General features: G+C 31.4%; 2 protein-coding genes across 2 annotated transcripts; both read right to left on the bottom strand.

Moving 5' to 3' along the window:
* Nucleotides 1-5: 5 nt before the first annotated feature.
* LOC113522191 (uncharacterized) lies at nucleotides 6-10,675 on the bottom strand. Its single transcript, XM_052894765.1, has 18 exons — nucleotides 10,247-10,675; nucleotides 9,524-9,765; nucleotides 9,280-9,412; nucleotides 8,888-9,018; nucleotides 7,949-8,199; nucleotides 7,594-7,710; nucleotides 6,911-7,040; nucleotides 6,339-6,397; nucleotides 6,046-6,136; nucleotides 5,446-5,518; nucleotides 4,389-4,536; nucleotides 3,735-3,902; nucleotides 2,894-2,979; nucleotides 2,602-2,725; nucleotides 2,361-2,478; nucleotides 1,704-1,820; nucleotides 1,061-1,161; nucleotides 6-150 (listed from the first exon to the last, which is right to left on the bottom strand). Exons 1-18 carry the CDS (start codon nucleotides 10,457-10,459, stop codon nucleotides 20-22), a joined length of 2,433 nt encoding a protein of 810 aa, XP_052750725.1. The 5' UTR covers nucleotides 10,460-10,675; the 3' UTR covers nucleotides 6-19.
* A 2,120-nt stretch (nucleotides 10,676-12,795) lies between these two features.
* LOC113522190 (transmembrane protein 185B) lies at nucleotides 12,796-21,818 on the bottom strand. Its single transcript, XM_052894756.1, has 7 exons — nucleotides 21,629-21,818; nucleotides 21,366-21,542; nucleotides 19,695-19,902; nucleotides 19,450-19,579; nucleotides 18,697-18,827; nucleotides 18,016-18,139; nucleotides 12,796-17,233 (listed from the first exon to the last, which is right to left on the bottom strand). The coding sequence occupies exons 1-7, from the start codon at nucleotides 21,676-21,678 to the stop codon at nucleotides 16,971-16,973; spliced, it is 1,083 nt and encodes a 360-aa protein (XP_052750716.1). The 5' UTR covers nucleotides 21,679-21,818; the 3' UTR covers nucleotides 12,796-16,970.
* Nucleotides 21,819-23,069: the final 1,251 nt, after the last annotated feature.

The following is a 23,069-nucleotide window of genomic DNA, read 5'->3' as shown; positions in this document are numbered from 1 at the left end:
TAGGTAAATATGTCTGTACTTAATATAAAACGAGACAACAGAGCGTAAACGCAAGGGGCCCTTTTAGCTTCCTGGCACGCAATGTGAGCCACTGTTTTTGATTAGGAACGTACATTTCCGCTGGCATCAGGTGTTTCGGAGTATCATTATCTGAAACGAGACAATAGCACTTAAGCAATATTATATTGTGATTCCCTTATTAATTACACCTTAGATTCGATTAATGTGCCATTTAATTTTGATCTGGAATGCAATGCAATTCATAAAAGAGGCAACATTCAACACTGGGGGGAAGGGATTGTTAGCAAAGGGAAGGTTAGTCCTTATTGATATCAATATAACATATCAGGTCGACCTCCACACGGTTCCCTCTGGAAAACATCGTGAGTAATTTATCGTTGAATTCGTCACGATGGGCTACCTGACCTGACTTTTCATCCTCACCGATCATCCCTCACTGGTGCTTCACCAGTGTACACCGATAGCGTAGGCGGGGTTATCATTCCATTATCATCCATTAAAAAAAACTTTTAAAACTCCTAATTATGTGACAAAAAATCAATAGTAAGCCGAACGTGGCTATCTCGTTCGATATAGTATACATACGACTGCGAAAACAACTATAAACTCGTGTGCCATTTGTCAAGAGGCCCATTTTTCAGCCCATTTAAAAAAGGGACTTCTCAATTTGGTCGTATTTTTTGTAAATCGATTTGGAAATATTCTTTTTTATCTAAAAAGATATACTTAGGACCAATCTGTGGTCTTCTAGAATTTTTATCAAAAAAGGTTCAGTAGATTAATTTATAAATCAAAATAACTGGTTTTGCTACAATTTAAGTCAGTTTTTTTGTGGAACATAGTCTTATATCTTTGCCATCCATTACAATTATTGTAATAATTGACCGTCATATTCATGACTGTCTAATTATGTATAAAAATGTTTGATATTGGTTAGGTTACAATTAAAAATTACAGTAATGGTGTAATTTTTAGTAATTTATGCAATCTTTAAACGATTCATTCACTAGAACAAACCAGAAGCTCAAAATCCACATACCCTCTTTTCGGACCTGTTGTGTAGACTGCATAGTAGACTCCTGCATAGAGAGTAGATCCCCAGGCGTATGAAGCAATAAGCGACCGACACCTTCACATCGCCTGTAAATTGAGATACATTAAGAACTGTTATTTTCATATGTAAGTATTTATTAAGTAAGGAAATACGTGGTTATAGATTTTTAGTTATACTCGTAAAAATCAAAGTGGCAAATGTCTAAACATTTTATACTTTTTTTTTAATATAGATGACATATTTGATCATGTAAAAATTTATATCAATTTATATGGTGTTACAGCCATCCGTGGCCTACGATAACCACTTCCATACATCCATCGGGGACGAGGACGGCAATATATCCTGTCAGCTCGACTTCCACGTGGTTCACCCTGAAAATCATCATGGATAATTCTTGTTAAATTAGTCACGATGGGTTAATTGACCTGCTTTCATCCTGACCTATCGTCCATCACTGGTGCTTCGCTAGCATAAATCGATAGGTGAGGTGTAATTACCGTTCTATTATCATCTATTAAAAAAGCCGCTTTCCAACGACAAAATTTATTTGTTTCATTATTAGCGTGTTTAGTTACTTCTAAATAAAAAAAAAGTAAGTCAATTAAAATAATATTGTTAAAGTTACCTTAGAACTTCATTCTGCAACATCTGTTTCTTGGCTGCACCAGTTAGTTGGTTGCAGTCGTTCAACCAGTTGCGTACCTCATTGAAATCCGCTAATAATTGCACAGCGGCCTCTTTGCTAATAAATATATGAAAAATTATAGTCAATTTTTTATACGACTCTGAAAGACAAACATGCAGATGGACCACCTAATGTGATCAACTGAGGGAAAGGGATTGTTAGTAATGCGTAGTACCAGTCCCATTGCTAACAATATACCCTATCAGGTCGATCTCCTCGTGGTACCCCTGGAAATCATCGTACTCAATTCTAGGTTTATTCATCACGATGGGTCAACTGAATCTGCCCTTTCATTCTCACTTATTATCCCTCACTGGTGCCCAGCCAGCGCATATAGTTAGCGTCGGCGGAGTAACCATTCCATTATCATCCATTAAAAAAAACAAATGAGACCAACTAATGAATAGACGTCTGTCGCTTATAGAAATGAACATAATTTCGAATTCAACTATTATATCGTGACAATGAAATCATGAATTTCCTCTAGTATTTTTTTATAATCTTTCTTATAAAAAATTACTAAGTTATTTATTTTCCCGCACATGACGCAACAGCAAATGAGTTGCGAATACTTCGAGTCTTCTATAATTGTATTACCTGAATTTAACTTTTGCTACATATATATGGTGTAGCCATGATTCGCACATTATACGTAACACCATGTTTAAAGTGGTTATATCTTGAGTTGCCTTTGCTACTGGTAACAGCATTTTATCTGTAAATTTAATCATTAATTATCACATTTGTCCTTAAGTATCAACATATATAGATTCTATTATAAGTTTATAGATGAAGACGTATGATAAGCGTTTATAATGCTAAATGCCAATAAATTTACCCAAAAAATCCCGTACGTAGGCGGAGTGGTGTGGCGTGGTACGTGGGAAGGATAACACCAACTGTGCCAGGCTTGTGGTAGCGCACACACTCGATAGAACGCTCGTGATCTCCTCCGTTGCTTCCTGTATATTACGTATTTTTATTTTTAATATTGAAAGGTTATTTAGTATTTAAAGAACGACGTTCATCTCAAATACAAGACATAGAAATAAATTTCCGATGTTAAATTAACAACTTTGAAAAAAGAAAATAATTGGCGCCAATATATAATGAGATACGATGACAAATACCTTTAATTTCTGAATGTTGACCTTCACTTCGGAAACTAACTTTTCTCTCATTTTAGCGCAAACATTCTCATGAACTCCAATTTTACCTATAAACAAAGTAGATATAATACTATAAATATATACCTAAGTTTTCAAAGAGTCATTCATTCATGTCATTCGTTCTACTGTTGAACATAAGTCTCCCCCTATTGGAGGATTTTGCCAGTAGTTTCCAAGTTTCACAGGTGGGTTGGCAACGCTTTAAAAAGAACGCTGCTCATCTCTCGACCACAAAGTTCCCTTAATCGTCTCTTATAACATCTACGAGAAAAGAAGGTATGCTCCATTCTATTGCCGAAATCACACGGCGAGGAGGATGGAGGGTCTTATTAGAAGCGGATATTTAGTTCACCCTTTTGCTGTCCAGGAATTCACTAACAATAATAATATTCTATAATTTGAACCAGAATTTATGGATTACGTTAGTAAAATATAAAATCAATTTAATTGTGTGATTTTGTAGCAGTTAACAGCTTTTATTTAACCTTTACTTACTGAAGTGTGGTAATATTAACTGTCAATTATCAAAAACAATAGATTTTTTTTTGTTTTTGAATAATTATATAAAAAGTGCTCTGATAGCGAATTAAAACGTTAATCAAAGAATATATTGCACACAAATTAACAATTAAAAATTTTGCTACTTTCTACTACATTCTTTTATTCATACATTTATTCTACTTCATATTTTACTTCGAAATTTTTTAAATAGATTTATTGTATCAAAATTTAAATGGTTAGTGACAGTTTAATAAAATATTATTTATTGTATGAATTTTTTTTTTTCTAAATAATAACTAACCTGCTTCTATGATGACGGTATGGTCAGCGAAACGCAAATTTACTAGCTGTTCCATACAGGCCTGCATATCGTTATGCGAGATTCGGAAAAAATCGTCCATTTCCCACATGTTAGCTAGACGTCGGGTCTCCGCCAGACACCATAGTCGATACGTGTGGATTGTATGATCTGTTAATCATTGTTTTAATAAACTTTGTGAAATTTAAGTTCGTATTTTTAGATATTGAATTATGAAATATAAAAATTTAATAAATTAAAATCTTACAAATAAATTCTAATCTTGAGAAAATTTAGGTGGGATCGTCATAAAAGTATTTAATTATTTTGGCTTAAAAATGTAATTATTTTTTATACTCTATTAATGAACATATCGCATAACATAAAAACAAAAAAAAATGTAGTCGAATGAGAACCTCTTCTTCTTTAAATCGGTTAAAAATATTATTTAGTAAAATCGAGGTAAGTACACCTTAATATTTAAAACTTTTTAAAGTTTCAGATCAAGTAATAATTAAACAATTTGTATGTAATCCTACATATATAAATGTGAAAGTTTATAAACACGAAACATCAAAAATTTTGTTACTCAATAATTTAACACACAGTATGTGATACTGTTTCTATGTGATAAAGTTAGTATGAAATAATTCTGACCAAGCCTATGAAGAATCGGTATTTGTTCAACAATAGGCAGATCTTCTATCGGCGCGCCTAGAATGTAGTCCCATGTTACTTCGCACTGGTTGTTTAAACTCACAAGCTGTTGCAGCATTAGCGCGAAATTTGCACCAGTCTCTGTGCACTGTAAATATAAAATACAATTTATTACTGTAAATATAAAAGAAAATATATTATCACGACTTTACAGTCTATAGAGATTATCTCTAATGAGGTAGATAAAGGCATTTGTCGACTGTAGCCGCTGTAGTAAAAGTAACATTCGTAATATTTCACCGAATCCATTTTTAATATGTTCGGCGAAATGTCAATTTCGTAGAACATATTAAAACTTGAGATCGCAAATATATTTATTATCCTTAATCTGTGATTAGAATTAGAAATCCAACGTTTTGAAGTATTCATCATAATCAGTCATTAACTTTTCACTGCTGAATATAGGCCTCCCCATAAGAGAGGTATTGCTAGTAGTTGCCATACTTAGCAGTCGAGTTGGCAACCGTTAGACTTTGGGTGTTTTTTTTTTACAACACAGGGGGCAAACGAGCATGCGGCTCACCTGATGGTAAGTGACTACCGCCGCCCAGGGTCACCCACAACACCAACGGCATTGCAGGTGTGCTGCCGGCCTTTTAAAAAGGAATATGCTCTTTTCTTGAAGGTTATATTGTCGTATCGATTCGGAAATACTGCTGCTGGAAGTTGATTCCGAAGAGTGGTTGTGCGTGGGAGAAAGTGCCTTGAAAAACGCACGGTGGAGGACCGCCACTCGTCCAAATAGTTGGGATGAAATTTTAATTTCTTTGGGTGATGTTTTAAGAGGGACGCTCTTTACCATTAAGTTCTTTTAGTCGCCTCTTACTACACTCACGGAAAAGGTAGGGGTGATTCATTCTATGCTGGGACTACACGGCAATTTGATGTCTTGATTTATATACAATATTGTCTAAGTGCTAATTAAAAATAGAAATAAAATAAATATCTTCAATTACACATTATGGTAAAACTTTGGTGATGAATAGTAGATACTTACTTCAGTAATATATAACGATAGACCAGGGTGAAGCTTCAGTGACGTTGGCATTAGATTCGTAGTTAGCGTGGCCCTGAAAATTATTCAAAACTGTAACTATATTAATGTATGCAAATTAACTGTTCCATATAGATATGAATGCCGTACCATGACGTCCGTGGTACCGTTCGTGATTTATCATTTCCGCAAATTAAGGTGTTATCTCCGTAATTTCATTGCAGGGTCCTATATAATATTTAGGTTATATTCTCAAAATATGTACCATCACTATCGTCATATCAGCCGTTACCTGTCCACTACTGAACATAAGTCTCCCTCATAAGGGCTTTTAGGCTTTTGGTGATGTTTTAAGAGGAACGCTGATGTCAATTCCTCGATCATTAAGTTTCCTTAGTCACGTTCCTACGATGCCTAGGGGATAGGAAGGGGTGGCCTATTCTATACCGAGACCACGAGGCACCCACCATCACTGTAAAGTGTAATATTACATACCCTGAGCTAATACTAATATAAATATAATTCTTAATATTAGTATTATGGCTATAAGAAAAAACTGCTAAAATGTTCTTTTTTTCATCGAAATAACCGTTTACGACTTACCCGAAATGCTTATCCCACGATGTTGAAGTCACATGACATCCCAAAGCGTCAGCCAATATTCTCAGAGCGGATAATACTAACTCTGGGGTGTCTGAAATACAAATAAATCAACACTCAAAGATTAAGCAATAATTTTAATTATTATACTTACTCATTTTGAAAAGAAAGCTTTTTAGAGTGAAATAAAGTGTTGTATCCGTATAAAATACAAATATTTTTTTTAATATTCCGTGTAATTGTTTAACTGTATTATTTACTTAACATATTCGATCGTTTATTGTAACCATACTTACTGTTAACATTAAAGGTACTGAACAACCATTCTCGAAGGTTTTGACAAGTACTGGGTGATCTGTAATATGATAAAAACAACGTATATATCATTATATATACGGGTATTGAGTAAAGTAACGTATACATCATAATGACCGATATAAAGTGTATTTTATCTTCAACCAATTTCACATAGACGTATGTTCTCAACTCGGTTGTAATTTTTTTGCCTGTTACCTCATTATTCCACGAGTTGTACACTGATTTAGAAAATTCTTTATTATCTGAAAAGATTTCCTTACAAATTGGTTCCATAGAAATTTTATCAAAATCGGTTTAGTAGTTTAATTTTTAAATCAAAATTACTGGTTTTGTCACGATTAAAGTCGATTTTTTATGGGAATTTTAATTATTCATAATAAATTGTTTTGCTATATGGAAAAAATTCACCTATCACCACATATATTATACCTTAGACGTTTGGGAGTGAAATGTTTGCCATTCTAAGTTGTATAAAAAAAAGAATAAGTAGATTTGAGATGTACGAATATATTACAAACAGATTATATAAGCAAATTGGACCATTTTGTACCTCGTAGCTAATGGGAAGGAGGACCACCAAAGTACAATATGTTCAAGACAACTGCCCACATCGCCCCACAGTATGTTCTGATAGCACTCAGTCACTTTATGCGCTGCTTTTTTGCTGGCTTGAATGCGACCTGTTGATATAGAGAAAAACGCGAATTAGAATTTAAAATACGAGTATTAGTAAGTTTTATATTAAGATATATTATTCTTAAAATATCTTACTTCCTCCTATCTTACGAGTATACTATTATAAACGTGAAAGTTTTTAAAGATGAACGGATGGATGTTTGTTACTCTTTCATACAAAAATTCAGATTAGAATGAAATTTGGTAAGTACACGAATAAGTTATAGTTTATACAGTGAGTTTTTTTTTACGTATGAAAATGCAATGGTAGCTCGCATGCGCTGTTAGTATACACTGAGTAATATTTGGGATTTAAAAGGACAGAAGGAGTATATACAGGAGGAGCTCAATACTAATAATTCCTAATGGGGTAAATTGAGCCGGTAATTGTCATTTCCGTGATATATGCTTACCGTATAATATATGTTTAATATACGTGTAACATTAGAAAAAAAAAATTTAAATCATAAAAAATTACCGAAGGAAATAAGCAAAGTATATCACGTAGAACATAAAAGTCTTTGTAATTTGAGAAAAAGAAATAAATAATGAATCTACCTGATTTCAGCTTTCTCACTCCATTTGGTCCCAACAGTAAGGGAGCCATATTTGCAACGGTATCCAGAAGGATTTCTATATAAATTTCTTCACTTTGAAGTATGCTATTAACATTCTCTGTAAAATAATAATAATAGTAAGTATCTATTTAAGATCCATATTAATATTACCAGCATTTACTTTCTTTGTATGCGTGAAATTTGTTAGCTTTACTCCTAAGGGGTTGAATATCAAAATGTCGTTCTTATTTTTAATCTATGTTATATAAAGAGCATATCCACAAATTTCCAAAAAATTCGCAAGTGTTTGTTACCTTGCTTGCTTAAATTAATTACATAAAGGATGTTGTAAATACCTTCATTATTTAGAATATTCTCCAGAACGCATTCATTAGTCAACAACGAGGCATAGGCGACATCGCAATCTGAATTCTGACCGGCCACGATTTGATTCAATTTCTTATTATGCTCATTTTTCACTTCAACAAGACTCTGAGCTTGTTTCATTTTTGCTTTCTTGTGTTCTATGAAAGCTTCGCGACGTTTTTCTACCGTTAACTCACGGGAAATAGTGGATGTTGGTGGCGTTATATGCTTAGTTAGGGTGCTATAAAAGATAAAAATACTTATATAAGTAGTTCAAAATTTATGTCTTAATCCTATGAATATTATATACGTGATTATTTAAATGTTTGTTTCACAACCCATAAACAACAGAAAAGATTTAAATAGAATTTGGGATTTAGAAAGACAATATTATATTGAATTAACACAGCAAAGATATCTTTTATAAGTATTAAAACACACGGACTATTAACGGAATAAAATTAAGTATATCTTTCTCTCGTTGTGTGTATAATGGGCCACCACTTCCTTTGTGGTTGTCGTAAGTAGCGACTAAGTGTTAAATACACTTATAGTCGAAGGATGGGCAGCAGCGCCCCTTTTAAAAGATCACCAAAATGTAACTGCGGTTACCAACTCGCTACTCGAACTACTAGCAAAACCCCTCTAAGAGGGAGGCCTATGTTCAAAAGTGGACAATTAAAGGCTGATATGACGATATCTTTCTCTCTGTATAAGTGTCAAGCTTATTCGTAGATACGTTTAGGGCCGATTCTGGACACATTAAAACAAGACACTGGCTGTCTTTATATCGTTCTTCCCAGTTTGGCATTAACTTGAGGCTCATTGCCGTATGGCAATCAGTCTCGTAACCAGCTGCCTATTCAGCTGCCTGCGTATTAAGACTGATATGTGAAGGCCAGTGGAAATTGATAATAAAACAATCTTACTGGTATATTTCCAAACTTTCCGCGGTACTAGTGGTTGAGTCGTTATCTGAATTGTCACCAGGTCTGTACACGTTCACTAAACAATTGATTAGTCGCTGGCAGTTAACTTCAGCACGACTTTTAGACAAAATCTGGAATAAGAAATATATAAATAATTGTTATCCATTCTTCAACTAATACCTCTATTTCTACATATATTTCTTGCAACATTTCCCCAGTACGACTTCTTATAATCAATTTTCATAACATTTTTATCATATTATTAACTGGTTCTATTTGTAATTCATTTTATAATTTTCCTAAGTTAATACATTCTTACCAATTTACAAAGGAGTGTATATTGTAGCGTGTGTGTTGTGTATTTATAAATACATACAAATCCATTTACTCACTTGAACAATTTTAGTTAAAGTTACAGTTTTAGTTTCGCTAATAATGTTGGGATAAGTGTTACTGCAAATATTAAATTTGGCTGCAAAATTCTTGTAGCTTAACCCTATTAAGTGGTTGTAAATTGCAATCAGGCTGAAACAATAGTAAAGAAATTGAGATTTTTTTATAAAAGTTTTATTACATTTATATATATTCCCAATTCTCTTTCAATAGCTCTTAAATGGAAATTACTTAAAAAAGTACCTTAAAGTGGATTCAATCATTTTCCTCGAGTCATCTCTGTGTAAGCACGTGTTTAGTATGACTGTTATAAGATTATGCATCGCTTGCAACATTATAAATCTACAGCCACACAACTTATCAAAAATGTGGTCATGTTTGCTTTGAATTAAATCATTTTGCTTCTTCAATCGTGCCAATTTCGGATTTAACTTATAAAAAGATTTTACTAACTTCGACAGATATTCTATTATTTGATCTAACACCTGTAAAATATAAACGATTTATATAAACATAGTATGTGCAGCTCATCTTACATTTTTTAATGATGAAAATGGAATTATTTCGCCATCCGGACTATCGGTATATACTGACGGGGCACAAGTATGTGATAATAGGTAAAGATAAAGACAGGTAGACAGGTCAGGTCAGTGACGAATCGTGACGAATTCACCTGGAAATAACTATGGTTTCCAGGGGGCACGCGACATTCGCGTGGAGATCGATCTGACAGTAATGGGGACCGTTAATTCCCATTACTAACAATATATGCATCATTCAATTACCTCCATCCACATTTAGGATGAATACGGTTCTAATAGTTTTATTATCTGTATTTAACTGCGAACCATTTTTCTATATATAATTATCTCTAGGTGAGATATTCCACCGATATATCGCTACTCCACCGATGTTATTATGTTTTATATAACTTTATAATAAAAACAGTATTAGTATTAAACTTACTTGTATGTTAACCAATTCCAAAATATAGCTTCGATTGGACAAAGAATGGCTATTAGTTTTACCAGTGGCGCCTTTCCATTTATTATCCGCATCCAATATCACTTTTGTTACAGCATAACATACGGTTTCCATCTCACGACAATGTATGAAGAGTTCCTCCTCCTCGCTTGTCTCTTCGCTTATCCATTTCTTACTAACTACTTTACTCGACATCTCTTATAGAATAATAAAGTCTATATAGGCATGTGTTAACTCATAGGGGACATTGTGGAAACTAAGCCGCCGCATTACTGTAGAATCAAAATCGATGTGTAGAGACGTCGGTGCCAGCTGGAGTAACGAAGCGTCGAAGAGGTTGTAGGACAACTCGCAAATCGCTATAATTAAACTTTTTATGACTGTTCGACCCTGTCATTGACTTTATATAAAATATATCATAGATAGACCAGCTAATTCCCGCAGCTTTGTACGCATTGTGTTTCGCATTTGAGTTGAAATATTAAAAAATCTTTTTTAAATGAATGCTTACGTTATAAAATAAATCTGCGTTATAAATTTCAGCTTTCGGGGCAGTAGTTTTGGCTGTATCGAGTTAGTCAATACATACACATTTACAGATACGAATAGATTTATGTGATATAATAGTGAGCGAAATATTCTGGATTTATAATATTTATCATGCAAGTAACTAAATTAATCATCATTATATACGACCACTGACGTTTTATCAGAATTTGCATGTTTATCAGTGGCGGATTTACCAGCAGGTTGAGTAAGTTGGAGCCTAAGGTAGCAAATTTGGGGGTAATATATATTTTTTTATACACTTATTTATAAATAACAATTTTAAGAACTAGGCTATTGAATTGTCAATGTCGAAGAAGCGGCAACATTTGAAGTCTATTAGCAACGAATGTATAAATCAAGCACGAAAGTTAATGAAAATTTTATTTCGTATAAAGCAGTCTATATCATCTTTACGTAATTAGGCCAATGTAATTTGAGTGAAGGCCACATCAAGGTTTTGGCTATGTCCTCGAAAGCAGACAGAGGGTTAAAATAGTCACTTTAGGTGATTCATAGTTATCTTCCTCTGAGAATACACCATTTTATTAGCCTGGTTATATGAGGATAATATTATGCCTTATATACCTGTTTAATGATGGATTTTCAATTATAAAAATGAATTGACATTATATTGATCTGCCATAGGTACATAAATACACCCATTTTACTTATACATAAATGACTTAAGAATAATTGGAAAACTTATTAAGGGCAAACTGAATAAAAGACAGCAATTATGTACAGCTGGTACTTTTAATTTTGACGAAACAATTTATGGAATTGTTATTCCATTAACAAAATAATCAATCCACGTTACAAAAATTGATAATATAGGAAGAGAATATCACAGTAAACGAAAGAGCGTAATCTATACAGTAAAAACTAATTGAGTAACAATACTTTATCTTATACATATATTATTATTTATGGCAATACAATAACACAAAACTAGACTGTTATTGGCAATGCTGCACATCAATTCCGGATTGGCCTTAATGTTTCGTAATTTGGTCAGAAAACTTAATGTTTACATTCTGTAGTTTCGAGATTTCGGCTATTTATTTATTTTTAATTTTTGTTTTATCGCAAATAATAAATTAAAAGATAATTTTACTGAAAAATATTTTTTTAAAGATCAGCAGCTAAATTATCTTTATTATTAATTATGATAAACTCTAAAGGCAAATAGGATTGAGAAAAAAATTACACTCACGCAAGTAAAGGAAGTTTCTCTTATAGAAATATAGATTTGTCAACATTTCTATAAATTATAGCTATTCGAGTTATAGTTGCTAAAATACATCATCTTGTTACTCTCGTGCCAAGCACTTACTCTTAAAGTCTACCTATTAGAAGGTACAGTACCAAATATATCATTTCTTTCTTTATATTATTTCTTTTTTTTTTTTTGAAAAGGACGAAAATAAACACAAAACATAAGAGACAGTATATTGGGGGTCATTTTACGTAAATTTTGATACGACATGTCAAATCTTTAGGTAGAAAGTACTTAAAGGCAATGCACGTTTTGACCTTAATGTTCATACGAATAATATATAAAAAAAAACTGGTCATACGAGGTCTGTCCGGAAAGTTCGTATAAAAGTGTTCTGGAATGCGAGAAAGAGGAGTGGGGAGGCCAGGTAAGCGCAGGACCCCTTCCTTATGTCCCTAACAATGCTTCAGTTCTGGTCTGACCGCCGTGCGGTGCGAACTGGCTTGTCACGCCATCTGTGAAGTTACCTCTTAACGAAACCCCGTCGGCATGGAGCCCGCTTCCGTTGAAGAGCAGCGCGTCGTAATCAAGTTTCTCTCGAAACTCGGCAAGAATGGCCGTGAAATTTTTGAACCGAGTCATCACTGGAGATGAGTCTTGGTTCTACAAATTTGATGTCGAATTAAAATCCCAAAGCAAAGAGTGGAAGACATCCGGGGAACCACGAACAAAAAAATCAAGAAAATCCCGCTCAAATGTCATATTGTTTTTTTCGATGTTCGGGGGATTGTCCATCAAGAATTCGTCCCTCCAGGCCAGACAGTTGATGGAAAATTCTACGTCGATGTGCTCAGACGCCTCAAAGCTCGTGTGGCACGAGTTCGTCCAGAATTGGCGCGAGAGGGCGTTGGATTCTTCACCACGACAATGCCCCTTCCCACACCTCTCTTGTTGTCCGTGAGTTTTTGAGTAAAAATTCCATTACGGTGACCGAACACCCCCCTATTCGCCGGATTTGGCCCCGTGTGACTTCTTCTTGTTCCCAAAACCAAATTGGTACTTCGGGGGCGGCATTTGGGGGACATAAATGAGATAAAAAAAGCTACGACGGGGCAGCTGAGAAACCTACAACCAGAGGACTTTCAAGGAGCCTTCTCACAGTGGAAACGGCGTTGGCACAAGTGCATTATGTCACAGGGGGATTTGAAGGGGATAAAATTGATTTACCTGAATAATTGTAAAATAAAATTTTTAAAAAACTTTTATACGTACTTTCCGGACAAACCTCGTATATCAAAATATGTGGTGGAAATTTTACGATTACAATTTAGCTACAGACCCCGCATTTTTTATCACGAACACCTACAATATTACCGTGTCTGTTTTGCCAACTTTTATTTTTTTATGGTAGTCCATCACGAAATATTATGTAATTTACCTAATCAATTTTAACCCTTCATTGCATGATTTTTTTTATTGGTGAATTAAATCAAGGTGATATAATTCATGTTCAAAATTAAAGGAAAAATGGTTAAAAAATAAATTTGACAGCTATGTTTTTTTTTCTGCAATGGACATTAAAAAGGTATCCAGACACGATTAACTTAAAGTGAACTTGTTCTTTTATATAATTTTTGGGCATTCAATGTTATGATGGAAGTTTCCACCATTATGCAAAGAAGGGTTAAGCACAACGTATTAAATTTTGAAAAGAATAAAAGTATTATTACTCTATTATTACATATACAGTTCATCACAAATCAATTCTATACATCACTTTATGGACTTGTGAAACGAGGGAATCCTTGGTGCACTTGGTTAAAACAGAACAAAGAAAGAAATAATTATTAAATATAGAATGTATAAAAATAAAAACTAAAGACAAAACATGTATAACAGAACATGAACGATAATTACAATACATTGTGTATCGTACACGAGTTCGCGGCGAATCCTTAAGAGACATAACAGGATTATTGTCTTCTACGTCAAAAAAAAAAAAACATTATTTTCGTGCCATAAGAGACGTCAGAGAAATAAAGTATATATTATAATAAAGTTATACTTTATTTCTCTAACGAAAAAGATACGGCATTTAAAATTTCCATAAAAAATTGTCTAGAATTGTTCTGAGCAAAGCTGCTGTGTGCGGGTCATAGAATCCAGGAATATTTAATAGATATGTTGTTATCAAATCCCTTGTTTGCACAGGTCCTAATGTACTGTTTTTGGTGATTTATAAAGACATATTTACAGTAATATATATTCAGCGTATATGTATTAAAACAATAGTGTAGTAAATATAAATGCTGTTAACTCAGCAACACAATATGTTATAATTTGATATCATACTGTTCTTAAAGTACATCTGTTACAATTTTATTCATTCTTAATTAATAGTATATTCTTAAATAAAACATAAAAAGACTCGCGTCATGGCAAGACTGTGGTTTGTCTCACATTTCTGCTAATATCGTATTGCATAGCAGAACAACACTTCATAGTACCACTTCATTAAAAAATAAAGTTATAAAATCGAAAACCATTAGAACTACAATATTCTATAATTCGTTTAAGGTTGTTATTTTATTTATCGATATGAATAGGTACTATAAGTCGATATTAAACAGCCATTGTGATGTGTCCCAAACACTTTCTTTTTTTTAATAAAAGTTTGGTTCACCTTCATCGTGATATTAGCCGTTATCTATCCACTGTTGAACATAGGCCGTTAGTTCATCTTATAGATCATAATTGTTTCAAGCAGTTTTACGTATAATATAATTGTTGTACATAACTTTTTTTTTTTATTGTAGACTGTAAGAACGAAAATTAAGCATATATTACGTTTATGCCTCTTATGTAAATTAACTATTTAAACACAATAGTAACATGCGGATTTTTATTTTTTTTATCTATCCCATAATAAAAGGCCACTTTTTGCCCATTGTTAATTTCAAACTACTAATATAATATTGTCTAGATTTACTAACGTAAATACTTTGAATCGTTTAATGTGCGCAATCGTTAAAACATTTATCCATACTTTATTGCAAGGAACTGGTATTTTTTTTTTTTACTAATTCTAATTAAATATAACAATACTATTATTAGAACTTCAAGTGAAGCGAACAACATTCAAATAATGGAAAGCTTTATCATTTGTGTTGGCAAATATACATGTTCGTGCTAAGTTCTTAGTATATTCTTAGTAAATTTAGAGAAATAAAAATACTATTTAAAGAAATACTGGCGACACTAGTTACAAAATAATAAATAATGAGTAACATTCGTGATGTCGAACAAATATTACGTTGAAAATATAAAGCGATGTCTAAAGCCAATATTTCAGATGCAAACAAAATGGAACAAAAAATATAGGTATATGAAATCTATATATACATAAAACAATTGCTTCTTTTCATCAATTGATATGATTTTTAATATTATTAAAACTTTCCTAGATAAAAATACCTATCTATACATAAGATTTCAACTAATTCATATTGATGTTCATTGGCTATTAAAAACTTGAAATAAATAGTGTGTACCCTCAACAGTGTAAAAAAGGTTTTTTTGTTGATATAAATTTATACTAAACAACAAAAATTTTAACGCTAACATTCTGTAAATACAAGAGTAACTTAAACACTCTACTACATACAGCACCTGAAAAATAATTTATAGAAAATTATAAAAATAAAATATAATTTCTAGTTTTAAATATTATGTTATAGGCACAAGAACAGACACTAGAACTACGGAAAACTCACTACCACATATCTACCTAGATACAAAATATCTACACTACGGAGAATTGTAATTTGGCATTGGCAACACTGGCCTAGGTGCAGACGGCTTAGCAAAAATAAGAAGTGAAACAAACTTGTTTTAGTGAAAAAGATATGATAATGCGTAATGTTATGCAATAATATAGGGAAGCCTACCAAAAATATTATGGTAAATCGACATTAAAATTAATTAAATTGTTACATTTCTGCAACAGTAATGGTACTCAATTATAAATTAGGATGTTTAAATGATGATTCAACACAAGATTTGAGAATATTTTGAAATTGTATTCATGTGTTGGTTTTGCATTTTTTTAATAAATACTTTATTATATTTTTAAAACTTTCGGAAGTGTTCTTGAAATATCAGTTGTCAAAAATTATATAGAAATATACTTCATTATCATATAAACACTCTAGTAGAGACATTTATAAATTAATAGAATGGTCCTGGCTGTAAACTATAGTAAATATTATAGTCAGTCAACTTAATACAGGGGGATTTATATATGGGATGATAGACGCATGCACGCAGTAGCCATACAGTTTTGCCTTCCGGTAAACTCCGTGTAAATTGTATAGCTAGGCTATCGTGTAGCCATACATTCTTTAAAGTGTTCTATACGAATTTGACAAATTTGAGACGACGCCAATTCCTCATTAACCTTTCGTTTGATTTTTGCCGCAATGAGATGTAAGTTATTTTATTATGCATTTAATACACCTGTATATTATACCTGTACCTGAATTCAAGAACATTTTAATGAATACATTATTATCGTAATTTCTTAGGATGTATTTCACTAGTCATTAAATTGTTATTTATTAACTATTATAACAATAACTTTATTACAATAGAAAGGAGTAAATAGATCATAGATAAAGTCAGTCAAGGAAGGAGAACATATACACATTACAATATAGAACACGAAAGCATTACTCTAATTTCAGAAAACAGTAAACGAATATTCGTAATTTCGTAATATCTCTTGTATAAAGTATAGACAAAACAGGGCTTAGTGCTAATATAAAACTTAACAATTTGTTTAATATTGCTCTGTTATAATTTAAGCCAATATTTACATGATAAACAAATATCTAACGAGTGAACACACATGTCAGCGTTTCAGTAAAGCTATTATATGAATCCTCAATCTGGCATATCTATACTAGTAACAGGCACTACTGGTTTCATGGTTTCGTTCTTCTTTTGATTTTTATTGGACTTTTTGCTATCTTTCACCTTTCTGTGAGTGTCCTCATCCCTGTATGGCTCCTGGTTGACAGGCTCGTTTGACATCCCATTGGAACCTCTATTTACGTTGTTGTTATAAGCTATATTAGCATATTCTTGTAAAAGTGGAAACACCGATAACAGGAACTGACAAAAATCTTTTCTGATTCCAAACCACCCTGGTAAAGATATACATATATATATAATTTTTATTTTGAATTAAATGATGGAAATGAAATTTAAAGAATTAAAAAGATAATTTGGTATTATTTAATGTCAAATTTAATTTTGTTTTATGTATAAACCATTAGCAATATTTTAAATTCGATATTTTTTTGAGTACTTTAAAAAACAAAAACTTTTTTTAACTGCTTATTGTATTGGTCTATATTTTTTTACTACCAACCACCCACCTTGGCTTTAATTGTATAGTGATACGTGATTTTTCAACGGCTTCAAAATGAAGGAGGTAATGTTTGTTACTTCATAATTTCGTTAGTTGTAAACGGATTTGGAAAATTATTTTTTTATATTAAAAGTTATACTTATAGATTGGCCTCATAGAAATTCTATTAAAATCAGTTTAATAGTTTTATTTTTAAATCCAAAAACTGGTTTTGCTACAATTTAAGTTTTTTTTTTTTTGTGGAACACTGTACATATTCAAAACTACTTATCGGCGAATACAAAATTATCCTATTTTTTAAGCTAAAATCAATCACACACCTTTACAAAACTGAAATTAAATAGTTTGACCGATTTCATAGATTAATACAAACACAGTGACGCGTAATTTTTATATATTAAGATACAGAGACCATTTCTTCTATTTAATAAATTTTTAATTTTACATGAATAATATCAATTTAATTAAACAGTAAACATGAGTTTTTGTTTCACTGTTTACATTTATAGAATGTATTTAATATTTATATAAATGGAAAAAATTCAAAGTACTTACATTTATTACCACCTTTAGAACTGAATGACATGATAATGAGTGTGGCGTAGCTGACAAAAAGCGGACTCACTACTACAGTGTAGGACAGTGCGAGACCGTCATCCAATTTATTAGTTAACAGCACCTGAAAATATAGTTAATAATTAAAATATATTCATTAACTTCAATCTTCAATCATTATATATATATATATATATATATATATATATATATATATATATATATATATATATATATATATATATATATATATATATATATATATATATATATATATATATATATATATATATATATGTGTGTATATATATATATATAAGGAATAGCTTTTCTTGCCCGTTCTTCTCAGCTTAAATTGTATTCTGAACTGGGCTTATAAAAACGTAGACTTATAAAAAAAAGTGACAATTCAAAAATATTTATAAGTTTACTTGAATATAATTTAATATTTTATATAATATAATATAATTTAATAATTTATTTATTATTATTATTATTATTATAAATAGACAAAGTTTATTTTATTTATTATTGTGATTTGATATAAAATTTTAGACTAATACGAAGTTTTTAAAAAAAACTCAAAAAAACTTCAAAGAGATTTGCCTAAAAACTATTAGTAGGATCTAAATACTAACAAACGTCGCAAGCACACGTAAATAAATTACAGTTAAGACGAACCTGAAACACCAGTATTGGTATCACAGTAAATGTGTATGCTAGCGCCGAATTAAAACTGGTACGTCGTTGTTGCATGTTCACTTCGGGAGTACGCAGAAGGATACCAGCAAATATTATACTGTACAACACTCCTGCAAACAAAACAACTTTGAAAAATGGCATCCACACAGTGCAGGAAACCATCAATAGGAAATAGTTTTTTCCTTTTATATTGATGCATGTAATAATGACTTGCCTTTATAACACAATGAATGAATGTGTCAAGTTAAAAATTATAAGAAATACTGAAAGAGAATTTAGCCACAAGATTTTTTTTAATTTTTAGTAATTATTATCAAATTTGTTTGATAACAATAAAATTTGCATCATGTTTGATAAATATATATTTTCTCCACTTAAATGCAATCAGTCAAAGAGTTGTATTTAAAAGTATTATTGTTTATATTTAAAAGGGTACTAAATATATTGATCAGTTTTTTAGTACATATAGTTGGGGACTAGATTGATCAGTATAGTACAAAAATAATAATAACACAAACAAAACTGAATTAAAAAGAGATTGAAATTAGATTAACTTAAAATTCCTATTATTGTCTGGAATTAGCAGCAATCTTTAAAAAGGGCGAGCACAATATAGAAATAAATAAATATATCTCAAAGGTACCAGTATTACAGGGGTTTCAGCCTGAGTAGCCTGACAAAGCCCATTTCTCAATTGTAACAATAGATTGTATGAAAGCTACATACACTCACCTACTAAGCTGAGACACATTAGTATCCAAAGTGGGACAAACACCACTTCCCATGACCAGTTGATAAAATCATCTAACTTCAACGCCAAGAATATAAACTGAAGGATATTTACAGCACAAAACAACTCCAGCTGAAATATACAATGCAAATTACAATTTAATTTAATTTAAAATGCACATACTTATTGAAAACATATATTTCTTTAAAATATTGTTGTAAAAAACTTATCTACATATATTACTTACCTCATAACTACGATCATGTTTTACAGACCATATACAGATGGCAATGGAAACTATACTTATAAAAATTAATGGTATAAACACCAGTATCCATACATGGCGTTTTGTAGTCAACTGATCACATACAAGCAATTCAAACATTAATAGAATTAAATGTATGGCGAGACTTATAAGCATAGCCTTGTAATGGATATATGCCTCACCCTCTAACCTGAAATAAAAATATAAATATAAAACTTAAACAACAAATATAGGCTATAAAATTTATACTGTAATAAGAAAAAATATTTAAAGTATAAGCAAATTGAAAATTTTATTATAATGAATGAGAAACAACTTGACAGGCCACTAACAGACAGTAAGTGGTAACCATTGTGTATAATAAACATGTACAGCACCATAATCCTCACAAAATACTATAAAATGCAAGGGCATATCAAGGGAAATGCATGAAGTATATTCATGCATTGCCACTACTAAAGTCTAGAGGATATTATGTCTTTGTATTCAGTTCTCCTTTACCCTTCAGACTAACAATCCTGCAATCATAGATGCTAATTAGCAAAAATATAGTGAACAGAGTTGCCCACTAGACATGGTTAGACCAGGCTAGTTTTTATTTATTTATATATTCATTAAAAATAATTACAAGATTATAACAAAAGCCAAATCAATATTATAAATCTAGTGTGCTAACATACAAAGTTAGAGGGAAAAGGGATTGTTAGTAATGGAGACTGAGAATCCCATTGCTAGCAATATACCTAACCAGGTTGACCTCCTCGTGGTTCCCCTTGGAAACTATCATGATTAATTCCTGATGAATTCATCATGATGAGCTAACTAGCTTGTTTTCATTCTCATTTATCACCATGATGGGTTAACTGACCTATTTTCATTTTCATCTATTCACCGTTCACTGGTGCTCCACCAGCGTATCCCGTTAGCGCAGGAGGGGTTACCATACCATTTTCACCCATAAATAAAAAAAAAACACAAAGTTATAATAAATGTATTTAACGCAACTAGATATTTCTGAGCCGCTTCTAATATCTTTGGCAGGATACTACTAAATATATCAATGATGTTTATAATATTATTTAATAACTTTACTGTGTTTAGTTAACAATAATAATCATTACAAATGTCTATGTATACAAGTAATGAGGCAAGTTCCATTAAAAGAATAATAATAATCGCCTTTGTACTTTTGATTACCTCTGTCTTAATCTTATAATTAGTGTGTACAATAAAGAATTAAATAAAAAAATAAAATAAATATGCATACATATATGTCCCACTCCTGTCTCATAAGAGAGAAGAGAAATAATATCATGACCCGCACATTTCTATTTAAACAGATCTATTTAATTTTTTTAAGAAAACAATACTTTAAATGATAGGTATACAGTAAATAGACTTTAATTTAGGACTGAGCCAATTCTCAGGGTACCCACTAATCAATTTGTTTTCAAACTATTCTATAATGTTCATTTTGTCTACAATGCAAGCATTTTTGTATGATCGTATGCAGTCATTCTTAGTATCTCATTCTAATATTTATATTTCAATTTTCATAATATTTCATTTTGTTGATTATATAGCTGTATATAGTACATAATATAGTAGCTATAAATAAAGCTCACAATTACAGAATCAGAAGATAATACTGACCTGAAATGAGGATACTGCCACCAAACATAGGTACCAACGGTTGCACCCAAAACTACTAAGAATTTCCAAACCCAAATGGGTGTAAAAACTGCCCAGTAGGACCATGTTATTGAATTATCTAATTTCAAAGCTAATAAAGCAGTGAATATAAGTAAACAGCTGTGGACGACGAATTTGCTGGAAAATTAATGACTTTGTTTATTTCACATCTAGAAACAATACTTTGTGTATAAATATGTCCATACAATACATTAAAAATTTACCTAGGATTGAAATCTTGGAATAAGGTCTGCAAATTCATTTCCATACACATTCGATCGGATCTAATTTTAACATTTCACATCTAAAACCAGTAACAATAATTTTAGAATTAAAATTCAGATCAAATAGATTAAAATATGAGACACGGACATAAAAGTATGGACGTATTGTAATAATAATACCAAAGCATAACTTGTCACTTGATAAATCTTGACGGACACACATAGTGTTGCCAGAAAAATCAGCTGGAAATTGCTAAAAAATATATCATATCAGCCTAAAATCACCCATTCATTTATTATTAAATTATCTATATTCTTATTGTAAAGGAAAATCTTTGAATTCAACGAGCAAGTTCTAAACCATATCAGGTAGTAATCACAAAACATGTTTGAAATTAAAAATATTTTTATTCAATCATAAGTTTTTTGTATAGTTATAATTTTATCGGCCAACTCAGAATGCAACTTCAATCGATAAGAATGCGTAAGTAACTTAGCTGTTACTTTTTCCAAATATAATTTGACTAAAAACTCAAGTTATACATAAGTATATCAACAACTTAAACTATATTTTATACTTATATTTGAAAGAAGCAACCGCTGATCTTCTACTTTGGGGGGTTTTGAGAGTAGTCGTCATGCTTAAGAAGCAAGTAAGTAATTGCATTTAGATTTTGATGATATTTTAAGAAAGACACTACTGTCTATCCCACGACCATAAAGTTTTCCTAGTCGCTTTTATGATATTCACAAAAAAGAAAAAGAAGCCATAATGATTTTCCGAAACTATCGTATTAAAATATTAGGTTTAGTAAAATGGTGCCTTAGAATAAACCTTAATAGCTGTCATAAATTAAGATTTTACAATCAATCAATATTTTTGGATAGATTAGCCCCTATAAGGTATCAATGCTGAGGAAAAAGGAACAGTGACAAGTCTTGAAGTACAGTTACATTTCAAAATTTGCTGTTGTTTTTATTATGTCTGAAAAATTACCCGATTATTATTACTTCATCGTATTATAAGAAAATTTATATTTTTGGCTATCGATCGCGTAATATTCTTTGAGATAACCTAAAAAGCAAAAATCGTTTTATCTGGCAACATTGGCCGTACAATATATGATACAGCAGACAGCTGGCTAATGCAAGTTTTTTTATTTTGTCACGATACCATAAAAGTGGTGAATAGAGACAAAACTGAATTTTATACATGCATACGTATATAATACAATTTTGTTGTAAACAGCTGTTCTTATTAAAGAGATAAATGGCACATTATTTAATTTGTACAATATATGCTAATATATTTTTGGAACACTTATTTTTATTTTGAAATTTGGTAATAAAAATTGAAAAATGATAAGATTTGCACATTTTTGAAAAAATTCTATAGCCTCTATTTAGATTTCTGTGATCGAAGGATGACAGTCAATGTCAA

This window comes from Galleria mellonella, unplaced genomic scaffold (assembly GCF_026898425.1).
Source record: "Galleria mellonella isolate WM207_F2 unplaced genomic scaffold, CSIRO_AGI_GalMel_v1 utg23, whole genome shotgun sequence".
Lineage (NCBI taxonomy): Eukaryota > Metazoa > Arthropoda > Insecta > Lepidoptera > Pyralidae > Galleria > Galleria mellonella.
Note: the sequence above shows the minus strand (reverse complement) of the source record. Positions and strands in the feature narration are given on the sequence as shown.